The sequence below is a fragment of the Aquila chrysaetos genome, chromosome 18 (assembly GCF_900496995.4).
Source record: "Aquila chrysaetos chrysaetos chromosome 18, bAquChr1.4, whole genome shotgun sequence".
Classification (NCBI taxonomy): Eukaryota; Metazoa; Chordata; class Aves; order Accipitriformes; family Accipitridae; genus Aquila; species Aquila chrysaetos.
Window position 1 is genome coordinate 25,838,673 of NC_044021.1, and position 24,963 is coordinate 25,863,635.

General features: G+C 41.3%; 1 protein-coding gene and 1 long non-coding RNA gene across 5 annotated transcripts in view; one reads left to right on the plus strand and one right to left on the minus strand.

Moving 5' to 3' along the window:
- Positions 1-7,927, minus strand: part of RECK (reversion inducing cysteine rich protein with kazal motifs) — a 63,973-nt gene extending 56,046 nt beyond the window's left edge. For 2 of the 3 annotated variants that reach the window (XM_030041597.2, XM_030041599.2), the window contains exons 1-2: positions 7,759-7,927; positions 3,983-4,041 (exon numbers count right to left, since the gene is read on the minus strand). In XM_030041597.2, coding sequence (XP_029897457.1) covers positions 3,983-4,041; positions 7,759-7,837 — 138 coding nt within the window. In that variant the 5' untranslated portion in view covers positions 7,838-7,927. Of the gene's footprint in view, positions 1-2,994; positions 3,029-3,982; positions 4,043-7,758 lie in introns of those variants that run through there. The other variant, XM_030041598.2, reaches the window with a different exon arrangement.
- Positions 7,928-8,323: 396 nt separating this feature from the next.
- Positions 8,324-14,124, plus strand: LOC115353151. 2 transcript variants are annotated; one of them, XR_003927449.1, is made up of 3 exons: positions 8,324-8,695; positions 9,429-9,539; positions 10,825-14,124. It is a non-coding gene; the product is annotated as an uncharacterized LOC115353151 (long non-coding RNA). The 2 variants fall into 2 exon arrangements; XR_003927448.1 differs by having other exon boundaries at positions 12,787-14,124.
- The last annotated feature ends 10,839 nt before the right edge of the window (positions 14,125-24,963 follow it).

Sequence of the window (24,963 nt, forward strand, 5' to 3'; positions counted from 1 at the left end):
TTTGTCAGGCATGATTTACCCCTCAAATGCTCAAGAATGTGTTCTGAGAGGACTCTGTTCATGATTTTACCACAGACTTAAGAGAAGAGAAGATGACTACTCTGTAGTTTGCTGGCTTGGGAACTGTCCTTTTTTTTTTTTTTTTTTTTTTTGTAAGATGGATACATTGTTAGTCCTTCAGTCACTGGGGACCTCCCCCAAGCTCCACAACCTTTCAAAGATGATAGAGAGCAACCTTGCAGTGACACCAGCCAGCTCTCTCAGCGCCCTCAGATGCAGTCTATCTAGTCCCATGGTCTTGTATGGGTCAAATTTTCTCAAGTAATTCCCCACTCAACATGACCTATTAGCAGTAGTATTCCTCCTTGAACCCTGTTCCTGTTGCTCAGAGGACTGGCAGACCTTGGTAACGAAGACTCAGGAAAGGCGGCATTCAGTACCTCTGCCTTATCTGTGTTTGCTGACACTAAATCACACGCTGCATTCAGCAACAGTCACACATTCTTCCTTCTTCAGCCTTTAACTACTTCCATAGCTTGTCTTGTTGCCCTTGACATCCTCTGCAGGTCTCAGCTCCAGCTGAGCTTTGTCTTTCCCAATATAACCTTACATGCCTGGGCAAACTTTCTAAATTCCTCTTTTATAACCCTTCCCTGCTTCTACCTTCTCTATACTGCCTTTCTGCATTGAAGCTTGTTCATGACTTCTCTGTTTAGCCACACCAGCCTCTTGAAACATTAACATGTTTTCCTGAGGACTGGGATGGACTGTTCTTATGCTTGGAGGAGGATCTGGATAGAGATCTCTGGAGAGGTACAGAGATGAATGCTGCCAGAAACCTTATCATTGTGAAACTTCCCAGAAAAAAACTTAGGAAAAAAATGTCAATTAAATAAACACAGGCCCACTTATTTCTTGCTACAGTATCTGACAGACTTAATCAAATAATCACAGAAAGATGATGATACTAAAACTAAGCTTGGAATAATACTTACTAAGAATGCAAAATAATTAGATGTTTGAATCATGTTAGTTGACAAACAAATCTGTAATCCAAGTTTTCTTTTTCAAAGGGCTCACTTAAAGTAGCTGTATTACTAGTTAGCAGAATTCCTTACTGTTAATCAAGCCTTTTCCTTAACTGGCAGGATCAAGGAGAACACCACCAGGTCTCCTGTGCCCTTCACCCTAGCCCCTGGGTTGTAGTTACCTTTTACCCATGGAGGGCCTCCTGCAGTAGTATCGCTGGTGTCCGTGTAGATGAGCAGCCAATGGGTCAAAAACCCCTTGCAATTTCTGTAGCATCCTAGATCCGAGCCCCTGAACCAAACCACCCTAGACAGCAAGTCTCATCTGCAGATGAGTGCCTCCATCCCCTGCAGAAGGGAGTCCTTCTCCTGGTGGCACTGTTTACAACCAGCTGATGAGGCCAAGATGGCTCCCTGATGGAGTGTGTTCCTCCTCGCCTGTTCCAAGGCCCCAAATCTCTTCTGCAAGTGCATATCCAAAGACAGGCCAAGAAACTCCTTCCGGCTGTCAGGAGTCACGAACTTTCCGTCTCCACTAAGCGTAGCCTCTGGCCATCCTTCTTTCCATGCAATGCATCGTTCAGGCTATTGCCCTTGCAGGTTCTCTGCAAAAAGCTTGACTAGCTCCCGTTTACATCAAGGCAATGCTTCTTCTCAGCTTCTTTATCTGATAGTTCAGGAAGCTGACCAGAGCATGACTCCCACAGTTCCAGTGCCACTGACTGTAGGAGAGACACCATCCTTTCCCTGCAGCCCAAGACTTGGATGGACACATTCTTCCTCAAGAGCTCCCTCCGGGTCAAGACCTCCAACATGTCACAAGTGGTTGGCCCAGCCAGCGCCGGTGACTGTCCTGTTAGACAGAAGAGATGCACGCAGTCCCAAGCAGTACATCTGTACCTCCTGCTGGCCCTCTCCACATCGAAGAAGAATCGACTGTGTTAACGCCCAAATTCCTGTCTGTGCACCCTGGTCACTGGCATTCCCTAAGCATTACTTAAATACAAATATGGGACACAAGCCTGCTCTCTTTCCCTGACATCCCTGGCAAGCAACTTGAACGTTTTATGGCTCAAACTACCAAGTCTAGGAGGAAAACATTTTTGGTTTTATTATTAAATAAATTATCATGTCAGGACAGTACAGTACAGTGTGGTGGTACAGACAAGGCAACAAGTGCATGGCAAATATTTTAGAAAAGGCATTTGGAAAGACGGAAAAAGGCAAATCATTCAACCAACTCTATTCCCTGACAGTCACCCCCCACATAAGCAAACCTCCATCCTACAAATTTTGTTTAAGCCAAGGGGGTAAGTATCAAATAATACATTCCAAAATGGATTCAAAGACAAAGCATTTGAATTGTGCTGCACAAAATGGTTAACTTACAGAACATGAAAATCAGTAGAAAAATAGTAGACAGCCCCTTCAGCCAGTCTGCTGGCCTATATCAAAGGATCATTCAGAAAACGATGCTACCAGCCTGATGTGAGGTAACTAAGACAGCTCCTTATAGAAAAATTTGAGGGGCATCAGTCTTGCTTTTGACTTGTTCTAGACCTCTCACCACAAAGACTCTGAATATGCTGATTATCTGAGAAGAGAGAGATCATCCAGATGAGGCAAGATTAGAATATCTTACAAAAACCCCCAAAACCTCTACACAATAATTAGAACTGGTATTAACAGAAATGGGATGAAATTTGACAGTAAAAAGCTCAAGGCCTTTCATGAAGAGCTAACAGGAATTCCCATGATAAACTGGGCACTTCAAACCAGTGGAACAGAAGAAAGAATTGGACAGATTATTCCAAATGCCCTCTCAATGAATCTACTAAACCTGCCAATTAAATTTGATTATATACAGGAATGGATATCTTTCTCTTACTTACACATAAGTTTTAACACAATTTTAAAGACTGAGTGCTATACTTTTGTTTACAATACCATGTACAGTTTTGCTTACCTGCATTCAAAGAGATAAACTTATGCTGGAAGGGCTGCAAGAATAATTATAGGAATTGAGAGAATATCTTATGCAAAGAGACTGTAAGACTTTTCCTTGTTTTGCCTAACAATAGGGAAGCTGAAAGGGGATTGGTTGCATTCTATAACAATATCAGGGAGGGAAAAATGCAATTTAAACTAAAAGTTCTGTTAGTACAATGACAGATAAATATAAACTTAATCATAACCAGGTTTAGTGCTTGAACAGCCCCAAAGCAGATAATGAAGACAAGAAAAGTGGGCAGGCATGATGTAAGGACACCTTTTTAATATAAAAACTGTGTATATGTGTATGTATGCTTTACTGATGTAAAATTTTTATGTATATACATTTATATAAATACATGCACACAAAGCTGTACAACATACTATCCAAAGGTACAAATCTAAACACAAGTTGTGCAAAAGTATTTCCCAAGCTTGTATTTAGCACAAACAGCTCTTTGTTATTACCTTATGAACAGGCTAAGTAAGCAGATTTTTGCTGGATTCACAAAGCCATATATCATAAGGAGTATCTCAGATGCCTAACTAAGAAACAAGAACTGGCAGGAAGAAAGAACAGTACCAACATCTTGTTCTTCATTTTAAATTCCCCCAAACCTGGAAATACACAAGATTCAGAAACTGGGTATAAAATACCTTCACCCCTCCCATTTCCTAACATGCTTATCACTTCTTGACCGAATCCTGACCCCAGATTTGTATCTCTACTTCTCCTCAACTTCAGCAGAGCCTGCTTTCCACTATGAAAGGAAAGATGGCTACGGTTTTAAACTTTAGAACTCATTTAAGGTCTCATTTAAATAACAACGATATTACATCTCATGATTCACACATAGTATTCACACAGAAAATCATTTGCTTGTAACCCTAATCTTGCTACATCATTGCCTAAAGGCATGATTTTAACCCTGAGGGATAAACCAAATTTAAAACAAGCTTACCTGTTCACAGACGTCACGGCACATTAAGTTGTCCTTTGCGTGGTAACAACAAGACAAGCCTATGGAAAAGCAGGAGGAGGGAAAAAGATTTTTAAATGACATGAAGCACATAATTATCACTTCTGAACAGAAGCACCCACTTGATGGCCTGTCTGGTCCACACATGACCATGAGAAATTTTCCTTCCCAGAAGGCAAAAAAGAACAGGAGAAATTTTTGTTCCGAAGCTGAGGCAGATCTGCTTATCGAGTCTCACAGAACTACCCCTGAACACTCAATGCCACCAAAAGGAGATCTCACTCCCCTTCCTTCTGCTTCTAGCCACATTTCTGCTGCTTAACCTCCACTAGCTTGGCACCTGCCAAATTCCTTCATGAGGCAATTCAATTTATTAACCCAGGAAAAAAAAAAAAAAAAAAAAAAAAGAATAAAAAGTGAACAAAAACCCCACCAAAAAACTCCAGAGAGACTATATGCTTTTGTAAATGGAATCACCTCACAGAATCTGAAAGGTGCAAGAACCAGTTAGGAACAGGTGGAAAAGGAAATCAGAGCAGGATCCCCTTTCTACACAGAGGTGAACACAGCTGCTCATTGAACTCTGGCTTCTTAAAAACTTGGAACAAAATGGTGAATTGTTTCACTAGTGATGGATGATTAAGAGTGGTTTTGCCTGACTAGATGGAAGTCATAGAGCAAACACAGATGTGAACAGATCAACAGGAAAACAAATGAGAACCAAAGCACTGAGAAGTCATTAAACACCACGGTTTAAAGCCGCATTTTTAACATTGTACTTTGTTGTGCTTTGTTCCCCCACCATCCAAATATTTCCTTCAGTCAGAGTTAAGCTTGGCCAATACAAAATGAATTGCACAACTCCTTGATATTCATTTTCATCCTCGCTGCCCAGTGTTTAGAGCATTGTATCAGAAAACAGATAGACAGAGGTTTCATTCAAAAGCTTTTACTTCCACGCCTGTCTTCACACACAGGATCATTTAATGATTCCAGATTTCTGCTCAACTGTATCTGAGCTACGTATCACACCGATACAACATAATAAAGCAATACTGTACAATGATACCACACATATAAAGTTGTATTTCACAATACCTAGTTACTAAACAGATTTTGACCAAACCAATAAGAAGGATCTTAAGCATGAATTCCTTGATAATTTCACAGCTTACAAGTGTTTTCAACTGAAAGCTTACAGCTGTTACAAGAAGATATCCAATTTAAAAAGCAAAAGAATCCACCACCGCCAAACCCAAAATTCTCCAATGTTGAAATGACATTAAAAAAGAAAAGAAAATTTCAGCTTGAAAATGTCAAGGAACTGGGAGGGAGGGAGGGAGAAAAATGAAAAATCCCAGAAAAGGTTGTCTGTAACAGTCACAATTTAAAACGGCTACTAGAGGATTGAGCTATATTTTAATGCAGAAATCTACCATTCCTGAAGAGGAAAGAAGAGAAACCAAAGTAGGACTTTTAACTGGTGAATGTTTTAATTAATAATTAGGAACAGCACAGCAAAACGCCTGTAATAAATGAGGACAGCACCACAATCCTGCTTACAACATGATGAAATGAAAGGAGGAAATTGTAAAATTGACTTTAATGTTTTTTGCCAATTTTCTACCATCACAGAAAAGGATTGAGATATGACACAGATGGCTTAAATATCTTTCTGATCTGAGAGCTACACGTGGGATCTTGCAGGTCTTCCTGCACTATGTTCAGTAAGCCGATCCGTGCCAAGAATCTGCTCCATCACTAGCAGGCTCCACCATGTTCAAACTTCAGTTATTATTTCACTTAACTGAAAATCTTTGCTTTACACTTTCTTATTCCTGTTATAAAGCCATGGTATTAGAAATATGGAACAACTATAAAAACCATTAACTTTTAAGAACAGACAGTTTTTCTTAAGGCAAGAGTTGCACTTATTTTCAGAAACGTTTTTGGATTTCAGTGCCTATGCAATCAGAGTGCAAACACATTAACACAGTGCTGGACAAAACATTCAGGTTCACAATGGAAAGATATCCAGCAAATTAATTGGCATAAGTAAAAAAATCCAACCAAACGTACTTAAACATAGGCTTTACTTACAAACAGAAATATTGGCTACTCAATCACGGTTTTGCTGTTTTGTTTCACTGTAAGTCCCAGAAATTTTTCATTATATAAATTTTTATTGAGAGTAACTGCTACATTTAAGAGACCCAGGAATTCAGAGTTCCCAACCTACAAAGGGAATTTACATTGGCTTAGGTGACAATGCATATGTTTAACTACCTATGTCATTATGATTTGAGTTCATGAATCTCTCAGGCAACATTTTATTAAACGCTCCTTCATGTAGATTATTTAACAGTCTGTGGCCTTTTATCCATTAGTTTTCAGTGGCTCTCAACCCTCCTATGACGAACTAACACACATCCAGGATAGTTCTCAATCACTTCCACTGGTGAGTTTCAAGTCATTATCAATTATACCAAAGAGTGTAACAATGAAGTAACAATATACTGAACTTTATGGTCATTTAATTCCTTTTACACGAAATCCTAATCAATTGATGGTGTCTTAAATTAGCAGCAAATTAAAAGGGCCCAGAGTGATCTTTAGGGTTTAAGTGAGAAATGGAAGTTGTTAACGATATGCATTCCAAACACAATTCCTCAGTTCTCTTTCCAGTTAACCTCTTCTGAAGTGTCTTATGATATCTCTTTCAGTCAGTCCTTACTCTCTCATTCCCACTTTCTCTAGTTTTACAAAAAAATTTCCAGGTTTCATTTCAAAATTTTATTCATGCCCAACTACGAAACACCTACGCTTTCTTCTTTGGTAAGATCTGCTATCACAGCAACGCAAGTAGGTTTATCACGGGAAAGTTGGGCTACAGTATGTCATATGTCATTCCACTAGCTTTTCACTGCCTTCCTCCTAAAACCGTGCCTCACTAGGCAGCAGAACTATAAAACAACAATGAAAATGCCCACAAATGCCTCAATGATTGCAGTCTTCTGCTTCAAAGTACTACATATTTTGTGATTTCCATTTCCGTGACAGCACTACCAACACGACCCATTCATTAAAAGCTATTTGCCAATATCTGTGCTTATGCCGCCTTCTTTTTTCATTTCTCTTTTTTTCGGCCCCATCAGGAAGATAGCTGCTGTCACAACTTTACTGCAGGAAACTATTTTACCACGACCCTTCCCTCTATTAAACGCCTCGCCTCCGCGTTTTTAAAGGTTCAACACCTTGTTCAACACCGTTCTTCCTCCTGAAAACCTTAGCCAAACCACAAGGACTACGAGCCCCGGCATACGAGGGCTGTTCTGGCGTTTCCGTACGGCAACCGAGGCTTCTCGTCAGGGTTTCGGGCCGGCCCTTCCCAGGGGCAGGGGATCGACACCGGGGAGCCGTCCCCGACCCTCACCTGCTGCGGCCCGGCGCCCACCGGCCTCCCGCTCCCGCGGGGCAGGTGCGGCCGGCGGCGGCTGCCGTTCCCCCTCCGCCCCGGCTGCGGGCATTCCGCCCTCAGCTACGGCGAGACGGGAGAGACCCGCGGGGCCGGGCCGCTCCCCGCTTCCCGCGGGCGACGACACCGCCGCCGCCGCCGCCGCCTCAAGGCTTCGGCACCCCGCGGGCGGCCTCGCCCCTGCGCCATGTTGTCGAAGAGGGACCCGCCGAGCCGCCGCCGCCGCCGCCGCCTCGCCCCCCCCCCCCCCCCCCACCGCCCCGCTCCGCGGCTCGCTACTCACCGGCCGCCCCGGGGAAGAGCAGCGGAGCCGCCGCCAGGCAGAGCAGGGCCCAGGGCCACCGAGCGGCCGTTACCGCCATGACCCGGTCGCGAACCCGCCGCCGCCGCCCGGCCCCGCCTCACGACCCCCGCCCGCCAGACGGACGGGCTCTGACGCCGGCAGCGCCCGCTCCCGGCCCCGGCTCTGCCTCCCGCCGCGCTCCCATTGGCTGCCGCTCTCCAGCCAGGCCCCGCCCCCACCCCCGCTTGGTCGCCGCGGACATTCCAGCGGGCGAGAGCCGCCGCCGCCGCCGCGGGGGAGCCCCGCCCCCGGCCCCGCCCCCGGCCCCGCCCCGCCCCGGCGGTGACAGGCGGCGGGCAGGAGAGGCCGGTCCCGCGCTCGGTCCTCCCAGGCCCGGCCGGCGCTGCCCGGGGACGCCGGTTCTGTGGTGCCCGGGTCGGCCTCGGTACCCCGCAGCCTCCCCGCCTTCCCTCCCGGTTCCACGGAGCAAGCAGGGGCGTGCCCCGCAGGGAGGGCTCGGGCGGGTGTGGCTTAAAAGCGGGCGGATGAGAGAGGTGAACGGTGCTGAGGGGAAAGGTTTGGTGAAGGGGGCAGAGACCTCCGCTGAATGAGCTGGTCTCTGTTTGCATGCCATTTGCCTTATTAATACAGTTCTACACGTTTCTTTTTCAGAGGGTTGGTTGTAAGCCTGCCGGAGAACGCTCTTTTCTGCCTGTAAGTGACTTTGCCCATCCAGGGACCGCGCGGGAGAAACGAACGCAACGGCAGAATGAGCGGGAACGACACCTGAGGCTGGGGGGACATCCTCCCCCCGCCCCGAGTACAGAGGTGAGGGGGCCGTCATGGCCGCAACTCGTTGACGACTCCTCAGCTCTCACCGCTCGCTCCAGGTCGAGCTACCAGAAACGATGGCTCGCCTCCGGGGGGAACGTGACAGGTAGGGAAGCTCGCCTCAGCCTTCCCGGGGACAGCGTGCCTTCTCGCCGCCCGTGCCGTTCCCGCCGTTCGCTGGCGGTGTTCCCTATGATGGGCTTCGTTCGGTTTGGGAAGGGAACCTGGAACGCTCGGCCGGGCTGCTGCCGCTTTTGCGCTTCTTGAACCTTGCGTTCGGGTTGCGTGGTGGTTGTCCATTTTCTGGGTCTACGCCGCGGGCTGGGTCAGCGGCGAGACGTTCCGTTCCCTGGCCGCAGGAAGGCAATTTGGTCTGTGGAGGTTCGGTCCACAGTGTAGATGGTTAGAAAGAGTCTGTGACTGAAGAAACCTCTGTACAGTAGGGCCACCGCTTCAGTTTCTTCTCCCTGTAGAGATCAAAGTATCCGGTTTTTATTTAGAATTCAAGAGCAATTAAATGTAAGCTATCCAACAAAGTCAAAGCAAACTGAAGTTACTGCTCCTTTCGTAGGTAGTGACTATTTTGCCTCAAAGTCTGGCCATTCCAAGGCGAATGGATCAGCTTCTGACAGCTCCGGGCTTCTTGGATGAGCACCCTAGCATCCCATTATCAGATTTTCTGCCAATAGTAACACAGGAAAACTTTTAAGAACCCAGAAAATTCGGTGTCCCACAGACCGCTTATATCCTTTTTCCAATCTCTCATCCCAATGAACTCCTCCTCCAAAGACAGTCTAACAAGCTGCCAAAGCTATTAATGACTCCGTGGTCTTTTACAGCCTGGAGAACCTGTAGGAACCCAGTGCTCTTTAATTCCAGTATCAAATTCAGAAATGGTCCAGAAAAAACTCCAAGGTAATACAGGAGAACACTTCAATGAGATGAAAAAGGTTTGTATCTCCTCTGTCTGCCTATACACCAGTATAGAGTGATTAAGTTGTACTACTACTTTATGGAGCAGAGCCATAAGAAATAACAGTACATTTAGTTGTATTTTAATTTGAAGTCTAACAAATTAAAGTTGTTGCTGTAATTGTGAATTCAAGAAACTGAAAAGTGGCAAATGTTACCTGATTATAAAAAAAAAACTTTTCCCACCAGGAGAGAAATGATTATATGTAAGTGGGCTTACATGTCAGTCAAATAGCTGGGCTTTTCCCCCCACACCCAGGGTTAACTTTTGTTAATTTTCTGCCTGCCTGCTATCTCGGGACTTAAACTTCATCCTGAGTCCACGAGGTGGCAGCAGATCCAAAAGCAAAATTAACCAGATGGCCAAATTTGCGGGCTGGTTTAGTTCCCCTGAAAATACAAGGGCCCTGAACTGATTCGATGCGTTTTTTCCCCCACTTATGCTAAATGGTTTAATTTGGTTTGATTTTTGGATGAGGGTGAACTGCTGTGCAGCCTGCTTCCCCTGAATGCCATTTATGTGCAAAGTCATTAGCAACAATAATTGACCCCACAAGCGAATAGGCAGAGCAAAGGTGCTAGAATGTCTGGTAATTTAAAGGCTCTGCATTGTCACTCCAAGTCACCGCTTCAGTTCCAGAAGAAATAACTGAGACCGCTGAAAGTATTTCCTTCACTTCAAAGAAGCAAACTGAACTTTGAAATAATACAAGCTTTAAAATTTGGCTTTCAGTCAGGCCAGTATAAATTCTAACCGAATTGTTCTAGAAAGCAAAGACTTGTGTTCCTTGGGAGTTTGGATGTTGAGTCTGCAGACTACTGTTTTCCAGTTAAACCATGCATATCGGCCTTTTTAAAACAGAACCCATTTGAAACTGATTCGTACCCAATGTTTAACAATGAGAAGTGGAATTTTGGGCCTTGAAATAATTAAATACCTTGGTGTAAAGCAGTTTGCTAGAAATACACTAACGGCATACTTTTTTTAAGTCTGGTGATAAGACAGAAACCCTTCTGCAAATGCATCTTGTTTTTTGCTGCTCCTGTCAACTGCTAAGGGAAAAAGAATACTTTATTCTATGTGCTGTATTTCTTGTTGCTTAGGCTATAATAAAATCTGCTTATTCAGCTACACTCTTTGTATTAGCTTGAATAGTTAGTTCATTATATTTTGTTCTGAGTAGCGTTTGATCCTGCTTCCTTATCATAAAAACTGCTGAAATGTTAAAAGGTTTGAACATTAATCTATATTTTATGTTGAAGTCTCCCTCGGCAATAGGTGAAGATTCTGATGTAGCCATGGTCTGAATTACTGGTCCAGACATACATGTTACTGAGAGAGATCTGACCTGATCGGGATCCCCCCAGAAAGTAAAATGATGCCACATTTCTCTTAAATCCAGAGCACCGTATTGTCAATGTGGCATATCTCGACACGTTTCAGCAGAGTACTTTCTGGACTGAAAATATACTCTCCTATATTTGAATTTAAGATATTGTATCTGTTTTGAGATGTACATAAATTCTGTGCACTCTAACAATTGGCTTCCCAACCTTTTAAGACCTTCAAGAACCAATATACAGAGCTAACCCTCTCAACCGAGTACTTTATCAGGCAAAAGGTCGTTTTCACCTTGTATACTTTCTGTTTCTATGTTTATCTCATTACTGGAAGCCAGCAGCATTTTCCGTCTTGGTAATTTCTAAAACCATTTTATTTTAGCTATGAATATTTTAAAAAATTGCTTTGCTGTAATTCTTAGGATACCTACACCTTACAATTGGAAAGGTACTTCAAACATCTGTAGCCTTAGCCTAATTAGCATTAATTTGTCTAATCTGCGTATCAACAACTAGATACCTGCATGATAAGCCAGTGCCAGATTTTTCGCGCATGTTGAATAGCTTTCCTGTGCTGAGGCTTGTTCTGCTGCATCTCTCTGTTGGAACTGGGTAGGGCTTTATGGCTACCTCAAATGCGTCTGTGTGCAAACCGGTAGGAATTGTGGGACCAGTTGTGGTGCTGTCCCTAGCAAGCTGCTAGCTAGTAAGCGAGGCTGTTGCCTCTTTCTTCAGGCTAAGGATGGATTGCCACAACAAAGCCTCTTTCCAAGAGATTTTGTTCTTAAACAGGCAAACGTTTTCATTCAGGCAAGCCTTAGCTACTTAATTTTTTCTCCATTAGATCTTAGGCGGCATTTTACAGCTGACTTTCCCAAATAATGAATAAGAAAGATTAATTTGTTTTCCAATTACTTCACTTTTTTTAAAACCAGAAAACTAGAATTATATTAAAAGGCAAAACACGAATACAAAAGCAAGGTTTGGTGGCTGCCATTACACACATCAGAAACAGTGTGCAGTTACACTGATAAAAAAAGTTGTATATAAAGCAATACAGATGTGAAATTAAAGCCAATAAAGATATACATTAATGCTAAATACAATGTCTGCAATTAATTTTAAGCAAGTTGAACATGTGGTGCATATTAGAGTTCATAAAATCTCGCCATAGGCAAATAATTAATGTTGCATACATCAAGTCTGGAAGGATAGCCAACTGAAAGCGATTAAATGTGGAGTATATAATTAATTACAAGTTGCTATGAAGGTAATAAACTAGTAAACAAGATTCTGGCACTGTCAGTGAGCATAAGTTAAGAAACTATTTTATTGTTTTGGAAAAGAATTTGAAATAGATCTCATGTTCACTGAAAGAGGCAGTTCTGATGTTCATAAAACATACCGTAAAAGAAAATTGGGCTCTGCTTTACATTGCGTAACTTTTCTCAACACAGCAAATGATCTGAAACTAAAGTAATCTGTCAGTCTAAATTTTAAACCCCTGAAATAAGTTATGGGATTAGAGACATGTCTGCTTCTCCTCAAATGAGAATGCTGAGTGAAGTAAAATATACTCCTTGGTAACAGAGCCTATGAAATGGATAATTTAAAAACAGGTTGTAGACTGATGGAAGCATCAAGGCCATTCTCTTTGACATAGAAAAACTGCATCAGTAAAGCCTAATTACCATGTCCTTCTGTGTTAAAGAAGGTGCTGCTAAAAAAAAGTGCCTAAAAAAATGTCACCAAGATACATTTATGCTATTTGGTCAGATGCTTTTTACTCTCTGTACTGCTTTGTGTGCTCTATAGTCTTTGTACTGTATACTTTCTGTAATGGAGTTATGTATTAATGTAACTGTATCAATCTGCTGCCTTCAGGACTACTATGTGTAAGCCAGTGTTGCTAGCAAGTGTGTGGAGCACCTTCATGTAAAAGGCTCTCTGATGTGACAGAAGAGAATTTCAATTTGATTTCTGGAATAACATTAAGGGATCGATAAAAGAAAAAAGTGTTATTCAGTTCGAGAAATTGGAAATGAGGGAAACTATACTGGAAGATTCTGGAGCTTGGGGAGTAGAAAGTTGATCCCTTCAAAATATGGAAAAAGAATATTTCAAATGGAATTGTGTTCAGTCCAGTGGAATCATTCAACCATCCTGCTGATCTACATCTGAATCTAAAATCAAGTGTCTAAATCTACAGGCTGCCACACCGGTAACCACAGTAGAGACGGGCCGTGCTTGTGCCAGTCAAAATCCTATCTTCTTTCTGGCCTTGGCTCACCATTCAAGAGGACAAATAACAGCATTTAGCAAGTGATGACACATCTATGTCTTTGAATACAGATAAAATGGATATTCATTTTGCTTTTCAACTCAGGCTTCAGTATCAGCAGTGCATCTGCCAGCATGTCATAAGTATGGGTTGGAGATAGAAAAGGATGTGTTGAAGAACATTGAGAATGCCATATGGAAATTCTTCTGTGGATTATCCCACTGAATCACCTAGTCGTGTATAGGATTAGTTACTTCTCCATATGGTGTTTAAGGACCAGATTGCTGCTGGAATATTTTCCAAAGGCTATTTTTATGTTTTGCTGTACTATGGAATTGTGTGAAAAATTACATCATAACCTGCACCTACAGTGAGATATTTTAAAGCACCCAAAGAGCTTTATACATTTTCCTCCACGTTTTAGCAATTATAATACTCTCTCAATTAGTAATCTTTGAAGAACTGTGATTCATTCACTGCTATATGTACATTTCCGTATGAACACAGTCTGCAAGCTTTGCAAAAAGGGGTGTGGGCGGTATGAAATCGTTTATGCTGCTAATTGACAATTATGCAGTTGCTTCTAGTTTCAAACAGAAAAAAAAAATCAATGTAGACTGGCAGATAAAATAAAAAAGAAAGGGGAAGGAATAACATTCCATTTTTTGCAACCAGATTGTGTCATGCTATTTAAATCAGTTTCAGTTAAACTAGCTAAAGCTAATCAGTTTTAGCTAAAATAAAATTATTTATTCTTGCTCTTCCATACACTAGCTAGCAAGTTCTGTCAAGATGACTTTATGTGAACTAGAGATCAATGCCTATTCCTATTGGTTCCTACACTTGAGTGACACGAGTGAATTAGGGTAGAACTTTGCTAGTATGCATTAATCCTGAATACTTCTCAAAATACCTTAATAAAAATGTCAAGAGGTACTTTATTTATTCTAATGTCTGTAACTTTTTGTAATAAGAATACATATGCGTAATTTACATAGTAAGTTTAACAGTGAAGGATGTTTATTAGAGAACTCCGATGTCTTTGCGAGGAAAGGAAAAACCACGCACGTCTGAGAAGAACGGAGAGAGGGACTGAGGTTTTTTGATGAGAACAAGGCGTAGCGCAGTGGGACGAGGCAGCGGGAGCAAGTGCTGTGTTGCGGTGAGCTGGCGGAGTTTATCCCGTGGCCAAGGGCCTCGTGCAGTCCAGTCCAGCCCAGTCCAGCCCAGCCCGTACCTGCTCAGGCACGCTGTGACGTGGGTGACCGGGTCCTCTGTGTGCAGTAGTCCTCTCCTCACCGTCACGACACGGGGACACGAGGATCAACTGAAGCTTCTTCGGTTAGGCAGCTTTAAATAATATACGCTATAGCAAAATAACTTGGTACTTTTGAAATTGTGTACAGTAGATAAGAATTCAGATCCTAAAGAATAATTTTAAAGCTCCCCCACCATATATTCAAAAATTCATAGGTAAATTCTTACTGTCTTTGATAACTAAGACTGAAAATAAGAGGAGTTACTGTTTCTCTTTAAAATGCTCATATTTACTTTTCTTGGGTCCTGAAACTAAACCAGACCTTAAAAATCACTAAGCACCTGATCTCTCTCATAACTGATAACCAATTTGTGTGTGTGTGTGTGTGTGTGTGTGTGTGTGTGTGTGTGTGTGCATATATATACACGTACACAAAACCTGGCAAGATCCAAGTAAAATTTAGTGACCTAAATCAAGACTGAAGATACATAAAACTAAAACTGAAATGGGAAAAAATACATTGACTGCTTGGAAGCATGTAAATATCGTATATGCTTCGTGCTTCAGCTTCCTGGGTTCCTTCGGCGCCTGCTTCTTCCTAAATCCTCAGCTGTCCTGGTGGATTGCCGTCCTCCAAATCTCAGCTCCTCCAGTGGAACAGAGGCAGGATCTGGGTATCGACGTCCAAGACAAACGCCACGAGCCCCTCACCTTTCTGGGTGCCTACACGCTTCTCAGGGAAAGCCTGAGAATAAAATAACCTTTCAAAAATGTAATTAAGTCCTAGGCATAGCATCTTAAAAGGAGAACACAAAGAAGTAGCTTGGTTTAAAAATGTTCTTACTAGTGCCCACAATGTCAATCAAGTAATACTTTAGTGATGTCACAAATTAAATGATAGAAGTGATGCCCTTTATGCGAACCTATATACCTTACATACACTACTCACTAATTACATTTTAACTCAGTAAATAATAGCAAACAAGGAAGACACAATAATGAGATGAAAGCTGGGGAAGGGGGAACTGTCAGTGAACTTTATCAAGCTGCATTTTATTATACCTCATGCACATTTGGAGGTGCAAGAGTATTTTAAAAAACAGAACCAAAATTATATCTTTAAAATACTTACAGGGTCTGAAAGTCATCTGGTATGGTTTTGGCTGTTCTGTACATCCTAGCTTTGAAGATAAGAGAAAAACAGTGGAACGCAATCCTGAAATGGTACTTTAAATTCTTCTGCAATTCCTAAAGAAAAAGCTATTTTTAAATGAAAGTTTATTTTCTTATTTACTCAACAACTATGACTACACCTATCCAGCAATACTAAGAACAGATTGCTAAGCCAACAACTGAACTTAAATTAACATCATAACTATAGCATTAATAACAGAAGGGAAGCCTGCAAAATGCGAATATGGTCATTTTGCTGAAAGCCAAGAAAAACATTAAAAAAATCTCATGAGAACACCACGTTGGGGATCTGCAGAATGCGGCAGCCCGACAGCGGCGAGGCTGCTGCAGGCTCCAGTAACTGGGCTTAGGCACGCAGAGCAACTGGTAGCTGGTCCTGCATCCTCTCTCTCCCCAGTTGCCTCCCGCGCAGGCACACACATACCAACTGGTCTCCCAGTCACCCCCGTACCTTATGGTCCCTCCAGCAGCCCCACCTGCAGAAAGGCACACGCGTGCCTTGCTCCAGCCGCCACAGGGCAGACCTGTGGCCCAGCTCCGCTTGCTCGCTGCACACAGAAGACGCTGTCCCTTGCCCGAGAAAATAGTTAGAAATGGAGTTTCATGAGATGGCAGGACAGAACGTGCTGGTACGGCACAGGGTGCAGCCTTAATGTAACGGCCGAAGCATAATGACCTTAAGTGTAACGACCGGCCACCGGTTTATACACAACCAGCCCCTCTTTTCCCCTTTTCCCTCTCTTTTCCGTGCTCGTTCCTCCCGAAACCACCTCGAGCCCTCCCTTTCCCCACCCTTGGTTCCCCCCGTAGCCCTGCCATGGCAAGTCCAGCACAACCCAGATCCCGGGAGCCTCTCCAGCAGGTTCATCTGGGTCTCACGGCTGGACGGCGTAAGACTCTCCCAGTACAGCACTGGGACGGGCTGGGACAGGGTCTCCATTCCTCTTACTGGGCTGTAGGGGTTCCTTCCCCCACCGCCGCTGTGCCCCTGCGCTGCCTCGTGTTTGTGGGGACGAGCTGTTCGTCACATAAACCGACATTGAACCAAATAATCCAATCCACTTTTAGGTCTCTCAATGTGTTACCCGCAAACCAAAGAAAACCAGGACTCGTCATCAGCTCGCTGTCTCTGGATCCCTAGCCTTAGGATAACCAGCTTGAGATCCTCTCCCTTGAAAAGGACGTGAAGGATTTTACAGTTACGCTAGGAAACCAAAATGGGGAACAAATAAATTACAATGCCTATTAAAAGTCACTCAGAATAGAAATTGAAGAAAATACGCAACAATGGAAGTCAAACACGTTGAAAAAAAAAACCAGTGAAAGGAAAAAACAACAGCTGAAAACAGACCGCATGTCTAGAGCTAGTACACTATTGCAGGAGTTGTACGTTCCTTTTTCCCAGAGAAGCATATTATCGTTTATGTATCCCTGTAAAGCATGCTGCAGCTTCTGAATACCTTAAGTATGAGCAAAACACGCCATCTTAAACAGCAACGTACAATTTTGAAGGTACCATTTCTACAAAATGCCTAAAGACTCCACCTTGCTCCGAAAAAGGGGGTATGCAACAGAGAGAGCAAACTCATTCTTTCTAGAAAGCATCGAGGGCGTGCTTCCAAAGGCATTGCAGGTAAGGGAAAAGAGCATACTGGCGTATTGATTTTCTAGCTGGCTAAGTTAACATTCGTTATTTTTCCTGTGTTTGTTGTTGCTACAGAACAGATTTTATATTAGTAGTGCAATTCTAATACTGCTAATTAGTCACTAGTCATTAGTATTTAATATTATTTAATTTTTTTTTTTTTTTTTTGACTTTGCATTACTGAACGTTCTTCTTGTCATTGCCTATAGAACAAGAACAAATGCCCACATGTCAATCTGCTTATGGGCATCAAAGCCATCAACCCAAATTGAGTCATCAAGAAGTTCTGGTACCATGTATACACCATTTTATGCCAAGCCTAGGATTGTTTCCAACATCTGATCAGTTCTTTGTCCAGAAACGCGTTACTGCAAAGCCTAAAATGAAGATAAAATACACTTCAAAATAAAAGTTTGGTTCATATAGATTTGAAGTTAGCATTATCACATTTCATTAATCGTTATTATCTATTTAATACCAAATCAGGTGTGTGGAAAAGCTGAAGCGCTACAGCAAAGCAGAACTTCTCTACTAGGAAGCGGCAGATTATTTCATCTATGCTAATTAAACCCTGAAATTACTGGAAGTTGCGAGCTAGCTGACTATATCACTTAGTGAGAAAAAGTGAACACAGGTAGAATATTGCCTTCAAATTAGTTCGAGGTGGTTTACTCGTTACAGGAGTTTAAAGAAAGAGCTGAAGCAATGTTGGGACTTGGTGTTACTTTGACAGCTTGTGAAGGATTGGGAATGTATGGAAAGGTTGGGATAGTGGGCAGTGATTCTTCTGAAGAAGGACAAAGAAAAGAGATAAGAAATTATATACCAGTCAATTTTGGTTTGATTGTTTGGGAAAAAAAAACACACCTGGAATGAATCATCCAACATTATTTTTGAGTACCACCATGACAACAAGCAAGAGTCAACACGCATTTTGTTATGGACAAGTTGTGGCAAACGTATCTTATTTCCCTTCCCAGCAACTGAAGCAAGGAAAATTCAAGTTGGGCATCAAAAAAAGCTTTCTAAAGATAAGGCTAGTGAAGTAATGAAATGTACTGCCTAGGGAAGTTGTAGCATATGCACCAGAAACAGCCCGGCAAATCTTTCAGAAATAGCCTAGGCAAATGTTTGCCAAGCACGTGGATATGGTTTATCTCGCTTTGGAGGAATGTGAAAGGTTTGATGATTTCCAGAATCTTTTTTGGGCCTATTTTTCTCCGATTCTTCACGTGGACCTCCAGGCTATGTCTCAGAAATGAAGGGGGCCTTCACTAGCAGGGCAGAGACTGCTGGAAAGGGCTTTTGGCTGCAAAGGGCAGACCTGAAGGTGCTCAAAACCAAACGCGAAGGAGCTGCAAGCACCCTTGTTCGGGCTGGACCTTTGCGAGCCACTGCCTGTAAGCGTGCTCTAGAAGAGAAACCTAGCGAAGGAAGCTGTCGAAAATTTTTCAGCCTTTCTGGGGATTAAAAACCAAAAGTGACGTTTTCAACCTCAGAATAAGACCTGTTCACCCCAACAGACAGCAACAAACAAAATGTGTCAGCTCTAGGAAACACTGCATTTGAGAACGTTTTCTAAATGTCAAGACTCATCTCCCGCATTCAAAACCTCCCGGATTTCACCTCTTTCTAGCACGAAGTTCAAACTCCCCATTGCATGCCTGTTCGATCCATTTTCTGTGTGACACATTCCTATATTTTAAGATATGGTAGAAGCAAACTGGGATAACACATCATCGGAGTTGTGGCCTCAAATGCTTCAAAGGAGACGGAAAACGAGGGGGTCTTTTTACTTCACTTATTATGTAGATCTAGGAGAAGTTCTGTTTGCTCTTGTGAAATTAATTGGTAGATCTCATCAAGTCAACTTAAATTTTGTAAAAAGCTCATTCAACAGTCACTGGAAGTTCCCGCGACCGGCTTTCCCTGGGCGCGAGCCCTCTCACGCTGCCGCGCTGTGTTCACCGCCAGCCACTGCAGCAGCCTCTTAACGCCGCTGCTCCCTGCTCCAGAATACAAGGGGTTTGGGAAAAAAGCTGATAAAAACAGTCTGTCCAAAGGAGTTCTAGATACTGTGACAGAAGAAAGAAATAACCCTGCAGAATTAATTCCAAGAAAATTAGTTATATATACCTTCCTTTCTCTATTGCTACTGCAGATGCTTGAGTGTATGACTGACAACAGTAAATCTTGGCAAAATCTGTGCTTAAATATAGTTATAGAACTATTTTCTCCAGAAGAACATACAGCACGGGTCTATCTGAGAAAGCACAGTGCAGAAAATACATAGCTAAATAAAATGACCTGGATCCCAAAAGATATAAAAGAATTAGTTTTGCACACTTATGAATAGATGTGCACTAGTTTATACTTTTTAATGTAGGATATTACAAAATTAAATAATATTTTATTGAATATTTCTACTAATCATTACAAAAGTATTAAAATACTTATTATTTAAATTAACTGTTAAGACGATTGTTCAATTATTTTATTATTTAAACTTAAATGTCAAGTGGCAAAAATCAGGAAGGCTTCGAAAAAATGTTAGAATAAAGGGAGTTTAGATTAAGAATCCTTTCTAGTAATATTTATAATTTATTGAGAAGTTATCCTTGCTAGGTTTATGCCTGGCTTCTGGATCATTGATTTTATAATCACCTCAACTATCAGCACTGGTAATTAAAAGACATAACATTCTTTTGTGAAGTACAATGCAACCAAACAGACACTACATATTTTTCATCACAGTCTTTCTATCCTATCTAACATTTTCTGTGTACAAGTGAATAAATCATGAACCACACGTTATCAATTGTGAGGATTAACAGAGTAGGACTTCTGATCAGATTGATATTCCTGAGACTAAATATTATACAGTGTTTTGTATGCAACACATTTATTGTCCAATAAATGCTACATTTTCCTCATTCAACCACGTGGCAGATCTACTAATGACAAGGAGAACAGGTTATTTTTAATCCAGAATTTGTTATAAAAGAGGTTATTTGAAAATTCTTTACTGAGATCAGCAATGCAGCATCACAATCCTTAACAAAGATATTTTTACTTTTTAATGCCTATGTGCTGTTGCTGGTTTACATTCTGACCCAAATATTTTAATGTATAGATATACAAGACCACTTGCAACAAAAAGTATAAAATCTAAACAACAATAAATTATCAGCTGCAGGCTGACAGTCCTGAGAGTGTGTCACTGCAGGTAGTTATACAGTGACTCATGTTTGTGGTAGCAAGGCTGAATTTCTACTGGAATTTCTTGATGTCATATCTGATGCAATGAACCCTAAAACAAAAAGGAAATTCTTCTCATTAACTTGTGTTATTATGCTTGCATTTGAAAATTGATATGGTGGGACCGGATCAGTAAATCTATCAGTAGAGCTACTAATTAACTCCAGTTGGTTTGGTTTTTTTTTTTAAGAAAAGAAAAAAATCAAAACACAATCCCCTTTTCTTATCAAACCACCTTTTTTGTGCCAATGACTGTGAACTCACTGATCAGTAAGAATTGTATTCTATTAAGGGAGATCAATTCCTCCTAGATCTTATTCTAAAGACTACTTTTCTGTTTCACCAACTTAAGTAAAATTGGTTTTGATCAGGATTTAAGTAGATGAATAAACTATGAAAACGATAATTTTAGACAGATTTGTAATGGACACTTTTCTCCAGTCCCATAACATATAAGGGAGCCTGAATGTTTTATTAATTTAGTTTAAAAAAAAGGAAATTAAAAGCTTCTGTAACATATAGATCATGCTCTTTTCTAACCTCTCTTTAAGAAACAGCAAACAAAACCAGAGAGATAACTATCTGCAAAATTACAGGCTTGTAAGAAAAAAGCAACATTCTCTCCTTACCACTGAGCTTTCCAGACTTCTCCAGTGTGGCCTTTTCTTAAAAAAAAAAAAAAAAAAAAAAAAAAAAAAAAAAAAAAAAAAAAAAAAAAAAAAAATAAAAAAAAAAAAAAAAAAAAAATAAAAAAAAAAAAAATAAAAAAAAAAAATCAAGTCGTTGAATAACAATACATACTTCTTTTCAGAACTGGACACAGTTTAAGTAGGTGTGTATTAAGGACTTTGGTTGTTATTCTCTGCAGCTTTTTAGCATTTATAAGAAGATTAAAGATGGGAGATAGTCTCAGGATTTTGAAGTGGTGCAGTGAGTCTTCTGGGTAGCAGACCATCTAGCTGCAACATTGCAATAGATTTTTGCAAACAAATTCACTGCTGTTCAGTTCTTAAGAAATGATGTCTCTCTGATGCTTAAAGCAAAAATGTTAAGTTTGGGGGAAGAATAAAGATAGTAGACTTCCACTCTCAGTTAAAAGATTTAGTGCTATCTTGTGTCTTTGATCTTCAGTAGGGAAAGCAGAGCTGACAACTGTTCTTTCTCATTCTCCCTCTTCCAACAGTGCCGATCTTTCCCAAAATCTTTAATTCCATTGCAGCAGAACAATAATTAATTGAGGTTCCAGCAAATATATTCTTATTCTCATAGGTCCAAATGGGAAGCTAAAGGAGTGGAGTGGTTCCCTAACCAGACTCAGAAGAATGAAAAAACGACATGCATCATTTGTTGATGAGAAAAATAAACAAGCCAGCCAAAAGCCCAACAGAAAAATTCTTTCATCGGTCACCCAGACTAGCTCCACCTTCTACCTCAATGAACTAAATACAACTCAATCACGCAATGTATTGCAATTTTAGTAATTGCCTCCAGTGTATCTACAGCGATACACCACTGCATACTTTAAAATTAGAAGATGACTTGAGAAACAGAGATGGTTTCTAACACTAAATTACAGTTTTACTTCACCTGCGGTATAGATGCATAGAATATGGAAGGCAGGCAAACAATCATTATTATAACTTTCCAATTCATCACCTTTAAATGTGAAATAGCACGGTTGTTTTGGTACCATACGTAGGCAGATCACTAAAACCAGCTGAGTAACTATCAAATCCGACCTTCCTTCCAATGAAGAAAATGTGTATCAAATTACTGAAAGGTAGAATAATCTTATGTAACAAGACTTGTAAAGGTTTTAAATTCAGATGTGAATGATTCACAAGTACAATGTAAGTTTTGACAATGAGTTTTGATTTGGTGCTTTTACATTTTTGCTGTAAGTCACGCTTAACTCTTGACCTACCTACATGTACTAGCGTTTTGCAGTAACAACAGCAGTGCTGAGCCACTTCCTGAGGTGCAAGAATAATCCAGCAATTCCTAAACACGGGGGAGATTTTTTTTCAGTTAAAATCAAGAAATCATAGAAATGAAGAGCAGCTTTTGTAAAGAGTTTCAGAATTCTTGACTGGCATCACTTACAATTGCCCCCTCCTCCGCCCTCAGTATTAAGAAAACCTTATTTTCCAAATCAATTAGATTTTGCAATGAGTGTTAAATGCAATATTTGGAAAAGTAATATTTTATTTTACATGCTCAGCATCAACGTGCACATATAACTGATGCATTTGGGTCTGACCAATTTTGTGACAGGCTGTGATAGCCGAAAATGACAGAAGTAGCAGCACTACAACAGGGCTTATGACAAACAAGAAAAGTATCTGTACTGAATTGTATTGCATCAGATACTGAAAAAAAGAAACCTTATGACCAGTTTTCATACCTGCTTTTACTTCACCTAACTCAGATTTTCTGCCAAGTCCATAGAGGTATTACAGTTTGTAGAAGCTTTACAACTTATTGCAAAGAAATTAATTGCCTCTGATTAATTGCACTTTAACATGAAGTAGCTGCATAAAACAGAGGCAGACATCATTACATAGCAGCCTGTCTCATTCCTTCCAGGTACCAAATCAATCTACCTACGTGACTGTCAAGCTCATGCCTTTGAGACTAAGGAAACAGAAAAAACAGAACAGAGGCAACAAACACGTGTTGTCTGAACATGGCAGTCAAAGAAGAAAATGTAAATTGTTCCAATTTTTTATTAAGCACATTGACAGAAAAGAAAATTGCAGGTATCGCAGCGAGGAGAATAAAGGCATTTAAAAAAAAAAAAAAAAAGGAAAAGAAAGGAAAAACGTTTTTAGCCACAACCTGATTCCTTGGTCAGTTAAGTGACTCCTCCTTCTCTGTAAACTTTTTTTTAATATGTCAGTAAATAAGACACAAACAAAACTGAGTGGAAGAAATGCCAAACTTAAAGCCTGCGTAGTGCAATGAAGAATTAGACTGAGACTAATAAAAATACTTTACAAGAACTGAATGCTTGTGATCCCCTGCGTAGAATAGTTCTTCGTCTTTGCAGATAAGGTTTTTTGGCAAGGAAGTGTCCCATTTTGATCTGAATAGCACCGTCAGTTGCAACAAAACCAGAATCCAAATACCAAAAACCAGCATGAAAGCAATAAATCATATAGTAACCATGTCAAAATGCTTGCTGTATCCAGATAGATTAGTAATTACACAATAAACATGAAAAGTAGTTTCATATTTACTAATCTGTTTATTAAATACATTAACCAAAATAACAGAAACTAAAGCCCTCGTACCTTGGAAGTAATGGCTTTTCACCCATCTTCCAATTACGGAGATTTCCATAACAACGTGCAACAACCTCACTTTCCGAGGATGCAGGCCTCCGTGTCATTTCTCCATATTCCAAAACAGTAAGACATCTTTTCTGGAAAACATATGCGTCGCCGTTCAGGATCACTGAAACAAAATACTGCTGAACCAAGCAGCAATTCTGACAACAACATGAACTCACCTCACAAATGCATTCAAACAGCATGGATTTAACAGCTTCAGCTGTAGAAAAAAATGCATATCAAGTTTTTATAAGCAAAAATATCTACCTTTATACCAGCGGGAAATATCTAGCTATACACCAGCAGAGTTTGGACAGACTGATTAAATTACAAATGGGTTTTCCCTTGCATATTCTATTAAAAACTTAGTTCTCACTACAAAATGAAAACTGAATTAGAACACTATAGATATTTGTGAGCTATGGGAGCACAGAGGGTCTTTAACCTCACTCCTCACTGGTCTGTTTTTGTGCTCATGCTTCAAAAAGGGTGCCACAAGTAGAATCATAGAATACCTCCAGTTGGAAGGGACCCATAAGGATCACCGAGTCCAACTCCTGGCTCCTCGCAGGATTACCTAAAACTAAACCATACGACTAAGAGCATCGTCCCCACTTCCCTGGGCAGCCTGTTCCAGGGGCCGACCACCCTCTCAAGTGGAACCTTTTCCTAATGTCCAGCCTGAACTTCCCCTGACGCAGCTTCATTCCGTTTCCTCGTGTCCTATCGCTGGTCACCAGAGAGAGGAGATCAGCACCTCCCCCTCTGATGGCCCCCTTGAGGAAGTTGTAGGCTGCGATGAGGTCACCCCTCAGCGATGAGGTCACCCCTCAGCCTTCTCTTCTCTAAGCTGAACAAGCCAAGTGACCTCAGCCTCTCCTCAAGTCTTGCCCTCAAGACCCTTCACCATCTTGGTCACCCTCCTCTGGACACACTCCAACGGTTTGATGTCCTTCTTATATTGAGTATATAAGTTATTTGCATCCAACATCAGAAGCTCTTCCCTGCACAAGAGCAACTTAAAGTACCAGCGTCAGTCTAACCACAAGTAAGATGAAAGTAATTTCCGATCTGTAGATTTGCTCTCCCCACA